Source organism: Xyrauchen texanus, unplaced genomic scaffold (genome assembly GCF_025860055.1).
Source record: "Xyrauchen texanus isolate HMW12.3.18 unplaced genomic scaffold, RBS_HiC_50CHRs HiC_scaffold_156, whole genome shotgun sequence".
Lineage (NCBI taxonomy): Eukaryota > Metazoa > Chordata > Actinopteri > Cypriniformes > Catostomidae > Xyrauchen > Xyrauchen texanus.
In genome coordinates, this window is record NW_026265938.1 from 40,504 (window position 1) to 50,857 (window position 10,354).

Below are 10,354 nucleotides of genomic sequence, written 5' to 3' on the forward strand. Positions count from 1 at the left end.
CATCCCTCTATCTGTCTATAACTGTATCTATCATCCCTCTATCTGTCTATAACTTTATCTATCATCCCTCTATCTGTCTTTAACTGTATCTATCATCCCTCTATCCGTCTCTAACTGTATCTATCATCTCTCTATGTGTCTATAACCCTATCTATCATCCCTCTATCTGTCTTTAACTGTATGTATCATCCCTCTATCTGTCTTTAACTGTATCTATCTTCCCTCTATCTGTCTATAACTGTATCAATCATCCCTCTATCATTCCATAACCCTATCTATCATCCCTCTATCTGTCTATAACTTTATCTATCATCCCTCTATCCATCTCTAACTGTATCTATCATCTCTCTATGTGTCTATAACCCTATCTATCATCCCTCTATCTGTCTTTAACTGTATCTATCATCCCTCTGTCTGTCCATAACTGTATCTATCATCCCTCTATCTGTCTATAACTGTATCTATCAACCCTCTATCTGTCTATAACTGTATCTATCATCCCTCTATCTGTCTATAACTGTATCTATCAACCCTCTATCTGTCTATAACTGTATCTATCAACCCTCTATCTGTCTATAACTGTATCTATCATCCCTCTATCGGTCTATAACAAAGAACCTCTTCCCAATGCATATTATAGCGTTAGATGGCCCCAGCTGCATCTAACACTCTATGGAGAGAAAACATAGAGAGAGAAAATGCCACGGCTGGAGCAGCCTGCTCCCATGCAGGTTACATCAGCAACCCCCCCAACCCCCTCAGGGATATGGGGACCAAAAATATATGACATCTTGTGGGTCGTTGGGGAAGGTTATGTGTAGTCTGATTTACCTGCTATTTTGGCATGCAACAGCTTGCTTGCAACTGCATCAGCAGTTCACGTAACACGGTTCAGTGCTATGGCGTTTTTAGATAGGGACCCCTAGTGTCTCTACATTGACACAACATTGAAGTGAGTGACAGAACGGCGGGAACGAGACGTTGTGTCCCTCTTGCCCCAACCCTTTACCAACCACTATAAGTCCCCAGCCAATAATCAAATGTATTTCAAGGGATTAAAAGCTCCTCGTACTGTTTGCAAATTAATATTAATTGTGAGAACAAATGTCATTTAGGTTCATAATTTTGTTTCAGTTCTGTGGCCAATAGTTATTTTTGTGTTTTCTCTGTTCTCTGTCAAAATAAATGAGTAGATTAATCTTTACTCTGTTCATTCACATGCACAACTGTTTACTATTGATCCAGAACATTGTCACAATGTCGCAATGACAGACTGGCAGCGTCACATTGTGTCAATGAATCCAGGAATGTCACGATGTGACCATTATGTTGCCAAGACGAAAGTTTGTTCATGACGTTACATAATAGTTACGTAACAGTCACACAGTTTGGCTAGCTGAGTCATCCCCAAAAAGGTTTCAAGTAGTTATTGGAAGGATAAATCCTAAACAAACACATGATGGAGGGTTTTATTTCAGAATCAAAGCAAACGCTTACACGCTCAACTTTAAAAAGAAGAATTTTAGCTTGGATTGAAAATAATGCAGAATAATGCAATATCTTTACAAAAACACATGGGTATCTGTTGTATGCATGCATATATCATTCTGAATATATAGTCAGTCTCACTCAATACACAACATATATGCTGCACATGTCTAAAAATGTATCTGATCTTTATAAAATGGTTTTATGTGACAAGAACACTCAATTATTGCATCACTAATTTTCATCACAATCTTTTCATTTGTTTAACTGGATGAAAAACAGTTATTATTAAAAGTGTTTATGTTGCAGGCTGCATGTTGACGACTAACATGACCCCTTAACCTTTAACCTTTAACCCTCACACAAACCCAAACACACTTTACATGTTCATGAAGACATTATTTTATACATTTGCTAAGTAGTTTTTCAGAAATAAGTATTTGATCCTTTGGTTAATATGGTTACCTGATGAATATCTGTAGATGTTTTGAATTTTGTTGCCAGTAAAAACACAATAAACACATTCACACTCTTTATCTTTCATATTCAAATCAAGTAACCTGAAATTCAAACTTTAACTTGATAAAACACACGTACACAAGTTAATCATCAGAAGAAAGATTTGTTTAGAGGAAGAAACACATACACATGCCTACAGGTCATCATCAGAACAAAGAGTCATGTGTTTAGAGCGGAAGAAACACAATGATGTCACACGCACACTTGATTGACTGAACAGATCCAGGTTATCAGAAACAGACACAACTAGAGTAAGAGAAACTCTCATGATCTTTATTAAAGCACACCTGTTCTTTACTCGCACTACTTTATTCATGATTGTTTTATAGTTATAGAATGATATGATTGATAATGTGTGTGTGTGTGTGTTTCTTGAACTAATTCTTTCACATCTGAAATGTTATTGTCTGTATCTCATCAGAAATGGAGGGAAATACATTTATCACTCTTATTCTCTCAGGTGAGTGTGTGTTTTTCTGTTATATGGGAATCAGTCTCATCCTGTGAATTGTGTGTTTGTCCTGATATTTTGCTCTTCTCAGCTGTTTTCAGTGAATGTTTTCCACATCAGTATCACTTTGTGAATCAGAAGATGAGCTGGTCTGAAGCTCAGAGATACTGCAGAGAGAATTTCACAGATCTGGTCACCATCAACAACAAGAACGACATTGAAGAGCTGCTAAAGAGTGTGAATGATGATCAGGTTCAGTTTGTCTGGATCGGACTGCACAAGACAAACAATAAGACGTGGAAGTGGTCTCTGGGTGACCCTGCGTTCTACACAGGAAGTGATTCACAGTGTCGTAACTGGGCACAGGGACAACCAAATGAAGATGAAGACTGTAGTAATATGAATTTCAAGGGTTGAGTACAATTATAATCATTCCATCCTCCAGAATTCATATGTTACAATGGTGAGTGAATTATGTGCTTTATCTCAAACAGTCAACATTGTATCATTTAATAAGAGTACATGTTGTTGATCAAACATACAATAAGTGCTTTATTTGCTTTTATTTTTGGAAAATTCTAGTAGTGAGAAATACTATAATTTAAAATATGACTTTATTATTTAATTAGTCTTTTAATAATTGTAAATGAAAATCAGTGAGAGCTGTTTCTTGTGTTAAAAAGACAGCAGTAAAAGACACATCCCTGTTCATCAGTCAGTGATTTGGAGAGAAGCTCAGAGTTTCTGCAGAGATCATCACACAGATCTGGTCAGTGTGAGGAACCAGACTGAGAATCAACAGATTGAGAAGATCAGGAATGATACATTCGGTTCATATGGAACAACGTCTGGAGTCTGGATCGGTCTGTTCAGAGACTCATGGGAGTGGTCCAATCAGAGTGAATCTTCATTCAGAAACTGGAGAACAAGTGTTCCTGATAATGTTGGGGGAAATGAAAACTGTGCAGTGCTTTGGGTCAAGACAGAACGTGGACGATGGGATGACAGGAACTGTGATATAAAAACTCAGTTTGTTTGTCATGAAGGTTTGTAGATCCACTCACATTCAGAGAATGAATTTAGCTTTAAACATCTGCAAGTATAATATATTTTCATCATGGTTTTAAACCATCTCACCTCTACATTGTGGTCTGTTGTGTGTCCAGATGAACTGGTTTTGATTAGATTGAATGTGAGTTGGAATGAAGCTGTGAGATACTGCAGAGAGAATCATGTGGATCTGGTGTCAGTTCACTCAGAGGAGAGTCAGCATCAGGTGATGGATGTGGTTAAAGATGCCTCGACTGCAGCGGTGTGGATGGGTCTCCGTCACTCCTGCACTCTGGGCCTGTGGTTCTGGGTGAATGGAGAGATCTTGTGTTATCAGAACTGGGCTGCAGGTCACGGGACAGGACAGGAAGATTGCAGTGTTGGACCGAGAGTTGGAGCAGTTCAGTCTGGAGGAGATCAGCGATGGATCAGTCTTCCTCAAACTCACAAACTCAACTTCATCTGCACCAACTCTCAAGGTATGAGACTGTGTGTGTGTGTGTGTGTGTGTGTGTGTGTGTGTGTGTGTGTGTGTGTGTTTGTGTGTTGTAGTTCCCTTTACAAAAAGCTTCACTAGGATGCTGTGCTGAGAAAAGTGCTTTGGGAACAATCCTGCATTATGACCAGCTGTGAATATGTGTGTAACATGTCAATGAACATTAACCGGAATTTATAGCCTCGGCTGGTGAGATCATTCGATGCACCTGTGGCCAGGCTATAAATAGACGCATCACCAGTGTGTCGTCAGATAAATTTTTTCAGAGCCCATTCTGTGTGTCTCACAAGCCTGTCACAAACTTTCTTTCCTCTGCTAGGAGTTAGAATTTAGTTAGCCAGTGCACAGTGAACCTTTTCTCCTTTCTCTGCTTTCTATAAATATATAAATAGAGAGAATGACTGAGAAGCAGAGCAAACGATGCGTGTTCCCTTGTTTACGCTCTATTGCTAAGAGGGACATGCATCAGTTTTGCTTTGTTTGTTTGGGTGAAGAGAATGCTGCTCTCGCGTTGGAGCTGGGCTGGTGCGAGCATTGCCATCTGCTTTCGGGCAAAATGCTTTCGGGCAGAATGCTATATTAGTCCCTTCCTTTCTTTGATGACCTCCATGATGAGCTTTTTCGCATATGGAGGAACCCATATACTTCCCGTGTCCACGTACCCTCGACGTCTTTACACTCGACTATCGTGGGTGCTGAGACACGGGGGTATTCAATGATGCCACGGTCGAAGAGACGCTTGCGGGCTATCTCTCGCCGGGTTCGGCATCATCTTTTAAAAAGCCCTCTCTCCCCACAAAGCCTTGTAGGATGACATCCACTTTAGTCAGGAGGGCTTATCAAGCAGCAGGTCAGGCTGGTGCTACTCTGCACACAATGGCTGTATTACAGGCTTACCAGGCTGACCTGCTGGAGGACCTGAGTGCGGGCACTGTGCTTGACGAGCAAGTTCTTTCTGAGCTTCGTCGAGCCACAGATCTTTCTCTCAGTGCGGCCAAGAAAACAGCCCGTACTATTGGCTGGTCTATGTCTGCCTTGGTCAACACAGAGAGGCACCTTTGGCTCAACCTATCGGGCATCAAGGACAAGGATAAAGTTTTCCTCCTTGATGCCCCGGTTTCGCCTACTGGTCTATTTGGAGACGCTATGAGTTCAGTTATCTTCAAGTTCCAGGAGGCGAAAAGCCACGAGGAAGCCTTCGGGCAGTTCTTTCCTCACCGCACTCAGGGGGCGGGTCCATCAGCCACCCAGACCCGCCTCGGTCCTGTTAGAAGGGAGGCTCGAAATCAAAGCATGGCGAGTCGTGCTCCCCATCACGGTGACTGGGGACAGTCTCGTCGCCCTCAACAGCCACCAAAGCAAGACCTCAGGACCCTAATTTCTAAAAGAAAGAAACCCTGATGGTCTTGCGCCTAGTCATCTGGGGGTAGCTCCCTCAGGACGGGCGCGTGCACCACTTTGCCCTCCCGGTACCCCCATGAAACCTCTCCATTCTCAGCCTGAGAATGGAGAGGTTCCCATCAAAAATTTGGGTGTTTCGCTGCTTTCTGCATTTTTCCAGGACACGGAATACTTGACACCCCCTCAACAGGAAGTGTTAAAAAATGAATACCCATCTCTGAGAACCTGGCAGCGTAGAAACTTCTGCCAGATATTTTACGTGGGTCCTAAGATCAGTAGAAAAGGGCTACAGAATTCAATTCGCTCGCCGCCCTCTGTGTTTCAACAGCGTGATCTCCACTACCGTAAACCGGATCAGGCATGTCTACTGTGGAACGAATTGCAAAATCTCTTGGTTAAAGGGGCCATAGAACGTGTTCTCCTTCCAGAGAGAGAGTCAGGATATTACAGCAAATACTTCCTGGTTCCCAAGGAGGGTGGGGGGTTGCGTCTGACCTTAGATCTTAAGGCTTGAACTGCCCAGTCTGGGTGTTCAAGCCCAAGGTGCTGCCTATCGAGACGATCGTGTCACAAGACAAACATCACGTTTGGCTGGTCACCATCGATCTCATGATGCACTTCTTCTCTTAGAAGTTCTGCTACAACACAGGAAGTTCCTGAGGTTCGCTTTCGGGGGCGAAACCTTCCAGTATCGGGTTCTTCCATTCGGCCTAGCACTTTTTACCCGCACATTCAAAAATGCAGGATGCAGCGCTGGCTCCTTTGCGACTCGGGGCATTCGCATTCTGAATTACATAGACGACTGGCTGATCTAGCGCAGTTCCAGGAACTGGCAGTTCAGCACAGGGATATCGTCTTAGCTCATCTAGTTTCTCTGGGGTTGAGGCTCAACGCCAAGAAAAGCATCCTCTCTCCCACTCTGAACACTGTCTTTCGGGGGACTGTATGGAGTTCCATCACAATGCGGGCACAACTGTCTCCCGCTAGAATCAAGTCCACTAAGAATACCCTGAGCGAAGTCAGGCTAGGTCAAGGTTGTACTAGGTCTCAGGCTGAATGCGTCCTCGGTGATCCCCTGGACCTTCTGCTCATGAGACAGTTTTTGTTGTGGCTCAAAGCCAGGAGGGTTTCTTCCAAGGGCCAAATCCCCTAGGCTAATAAGGGTTACGTGCCGCAGGCTTCGTTCACTTTCTATGTGGTTCAGACCCTGGTTTCTTACCTTGGGTCCCACTCTAGGTGCGTCTCGTTGTCGCAGACACCTCCCTGATGGGTTGGGTACCGGCCTTAAGTGGTCGTCCAGCTTAAAGGGAATAGGAGGGTCCTCAGCTCGGTTGTTGATGGCTGTATTTCTGGCCCTGAAATACTTCTTCTGAGGCTGCCATGTCTTGGTGCAGGTAGGCAATACAGCGGTTGTCTCTTACATAAACTATCAGGGAGATCCACGTTCATGTCAACTGAATTTCTGGCATGTCGGATTCTCCTTGGGGCCCAGGGCAGCTCCTGTCACTCAGGGCAGTTTATATCCCTGGATGCCCGTATATGCGAGCAGATTTACTGTCCAGACAGAAAATACCGACAGGGGAGTGGAAACTCCACCCTGAGGTGGTGGGTGAGATTTTTCCCGGGCAAAAGAGGACCTCTTCGCCTCTATGAACAGCGCAATGTATCCTCTACTTCTCCCCGAGCCACCCAGCCCCCTTGGGTCTGGACATAAAGGCACATACATGACCAGGAATGCGTCTGTATCTTTCCCCGGTTTTTCTGCTCTCGGGAGTCTTGGCCAAGGTTTGCCAGCAAGGGTCTTGCCTCCTACTGATAGCGCCACACTGGCCGAATAGGGTATGGTTCTCGGAGCTAAATTCTCCCTCGACGGCTCGCCTCGGGCGATTCGAACAGGAAGGACCTTCTTTCTCAGGCACAGGGGACTGTATTTCATCCCCGGCCCGAATTGTGGAACCTTCATGCTTGGCCCCTGTTGGGTACCAACTGAGGTACACAGGGCTTTCTCCTGAGGTTATCGAGACCATTTTAAGTGCTAGGGCTCCCTCCATTTGGAACAAATCTGGGTAGATTTATTCAATGCGGAAGAGGACCTCTTCGCCTCTATGAACAGCGCAATGTCTCCTCTACGTCTCCCCGAGTCACCCAGTCCCCCCCTCTGGGGCTGAACACTGTGGCGCATACATGGCCCAGAATGCACCTGTATGCGTTTCCTTTTAATAAAAGTTCATATTGCAGAACCAGTTAACTGCCAGATCGCTTCAGTTCTGGACTCTCTGCAGGAAGAACCATCAGCAGGCTTATGCCCCGCCACTCTCAGGGTCTATGTGGCCGACACTTCGGCTTGCCACACCTTGATGGACAGAGTGCCTTTCAGAGGCACCCTCTACTCGCTCGCTTCAATTCGTGGAGCCATGCGACTGTGGCCTCCAGTTAGGACCGTTACCTATTCATAGGACTTGGCAGTAGTCCTTGAGGGTCTGGTTGAGACCTCCTTTGAACCTCTAGAGTCAGTGTCTGACAGACTTCTGACTCTCAAGATTGTTTTCAGTATGGCAATTATATCTCTAAGCCTTCTGCTCCCCGCCATTTGCAACACCAGAGCAGCAAGGACTTCACAGACTGTGTCCAGCCTGTGCACTTTAGACTTATGTCCACCGCACTAGCCAGTGGCATAAGTCAGGGCAACTATTCGTTTGCCATGGGAGCCGCAACCGGGCGGCCACCTCCAAGCAGACTATGGCGCATTGGGTGAGGGATATTATTGCTCTGGCCTCACGAGGCACACGGTCAAGCTTCACCAGTAGGTATCAGGGCTCACTCCACCAGAGGGGTCTCCTCTAAAGCCTTGGCTAGAGGGGTCTCTCTGCAGCAAGTTTGTGATGCGGCAGGCTAGTCCTCTCCGCACACATTCATAAAATTGTATAGTTTGGATCTTCATGCTACTCCGGGCTCTTATGTCCTTGAGTCGACATCTCAAGCTCATGTCTGAGACCTCTCGCGTTCTTGTGAGCACACTTCACAACCGTAGGGGTCCAGACAGCCTCAGTCTGCGGCGTGGGTATTCTCGTTCCCAAAGCGCTTTTCTCAAGGCAGCATCCTAGTGAAGCTTTTTGTAAAGGAGCGTCTCGGGTTACGTAGTGTAACCCTTGTTCCCTGCAAAAGCGGAACGAGATGCTGCGCTTCTTGCCGCACTGGGATGTTTGACAGAATGTCAGTGATTGTCTTCTTGGGTTGTTTTGTCAAATGAAATACTTTAAAAAGTCTGTTGGGTGACTTTATTAATGAGGCTTTAGTTGACTGTGAACCACTTTAAAATAATATGCTTATAAACAGGAACACTGTTATTCTGCTTAGATTCTTATGTACATTAAAATGTATGTTCTTTTATGCTCTTCATTATGCTCTTATAATGTAAAACAGTTTAAATGTTTCATGACTTTTCTTTGTGCATTCAAAATAATCTCCAGTGAGGAAAGAAAAGTGCAGATATAGTTTTCCATTTGCAGTGTTTAATGAAACTGTCTGTGTGTCTTTGTAATATATGACCACTAGAGGGAAACTTTAATCATTTCTACAATCATGTAGATTAAATGATGACAAGCAAGAGCAGATTGTCAATGCTAAGATTACATAAAATCAAATATTGTATTCACTGACTGTCCATGATGGTTTCTCATTTACATTAGTCATCAAAGCAGCCTACAATTAATAAAGATACTTCTGAAATTTACTAATGATACTTTTGTATGAAACATTTAAAGCTGAAGTATTGTATGTAATTTCAGTGTCACCGAATAAAATTTAACTAATAAACAATGTTTTCATAACAGATTTCTGAATATTCCCTCATCTGCCGCTGCTCAAATGAAGAGATTGACCCGCCCCAACACAAACCATTGGTCCAGTAATGATGTTGGAGCGGATCTCTCAAAACAAACACAGGACATGTAACATGAACATTACTGAATGAACTCAAATCAGTCCAATCAGGCTGAATTGGTACCATGAAGCAGCTCATGAACTTTGATCCTGACTTTAAGATTAGATTACATGCTCGTGCACATGAATGAGTGACGTTTGCTGTGCACAACCAATCATGTGAGAGAATGTAATTCACTTCTCGTGAGAGACTCAGCGGATTTACCTCTGCCAAAAACTGATGATTATGAAAATAAGAATTTAAATTAATTCAAGTCATTGTTTTAAAACATTAAATAATGCTCAAGAGTTCAGACTTAAAACAAATGATTTACACAGTACAAGAGATAATGTTTCGGGTTACTTAACTGTAACCCCTGTTCCCTGATAAAAGCGGAACAAGATGCTGCGCTGATTTAGCGCTTTGGGAAAGAGAATACCCAAGCTGACACACTGTGGATGTCCGAACCCCTTATGGTTGTGTAGTTGTGCTCACAAGAGCGCGAGAGGTCTCAGACATGAGCTTGTGATGTTGACTCAAGGACATAAGAGCCCAGAGTGGCATGAACATCCAAACAAAAAAATTGTATATATATATATATAAATAATTCTGAGTTTTCTTGTTTATTTTAATAAAGCTGCTCTTATATCCTCATTATTTGCCTGCCTTGTCACAGAAAATAATCTGGGAGAACCAATCAAGGAATAGAACTACAAAGGACTACAAAACTAACCAGAACTAAACAAGAATTTCAACATAAAATCACAAAAACAAAAGACAACAGGAAATATGTGACAGTCACTTTCGACCTCCAGACTGGCCCGGTGCTTGGACTGAAGTACTTTCAGTGCTGAAAATCCAGCTTCACACAAGTAGGTTGTGGCAAATGGTAAAAGACACGTTATTGCCTTCTCAGACAAAACAGGGTAGTCCTTTCTCACAGACATCCAAAACTCTGACAGAGGAAGGCAGGGGAACTTTGTTTTCATCTCTCCCTTATTTGTTAAATCAATCAGTTGCTCTTGGG

At 43.6% G+C, this 10,354-nt stretch overlaps 1 protein-coding gene across 1 annotated transcript; it reads left to right on the forward strand.

The window, feature by feature from the left end:
• The first annotated feature begins 2,238 nt into the window (after positions 1–2,238).
• On the forward strand, positions 2,239–10,150 carry LOC127641769 (macrophage mannose receptor 1-like). The gene is given in 6 exon segments (XM_052124636.1): positions 2,239–2,258; positions 2,429–2,467; positions 2,550–2,921; positions 3,142–3,504; positions 3,625–3,987; positions 10,004–10,150. Coding segments are annotated over 5 exon segments (1,167 nt in total). The 5' UTR covers positions 2,239–2,258; positions 2,429–2,430; the 3' UTR covers positions 10,036–10,150.
• The last annotated feature ends 204 nt before the right edge of the window (positions 10,151–10,354 follow it).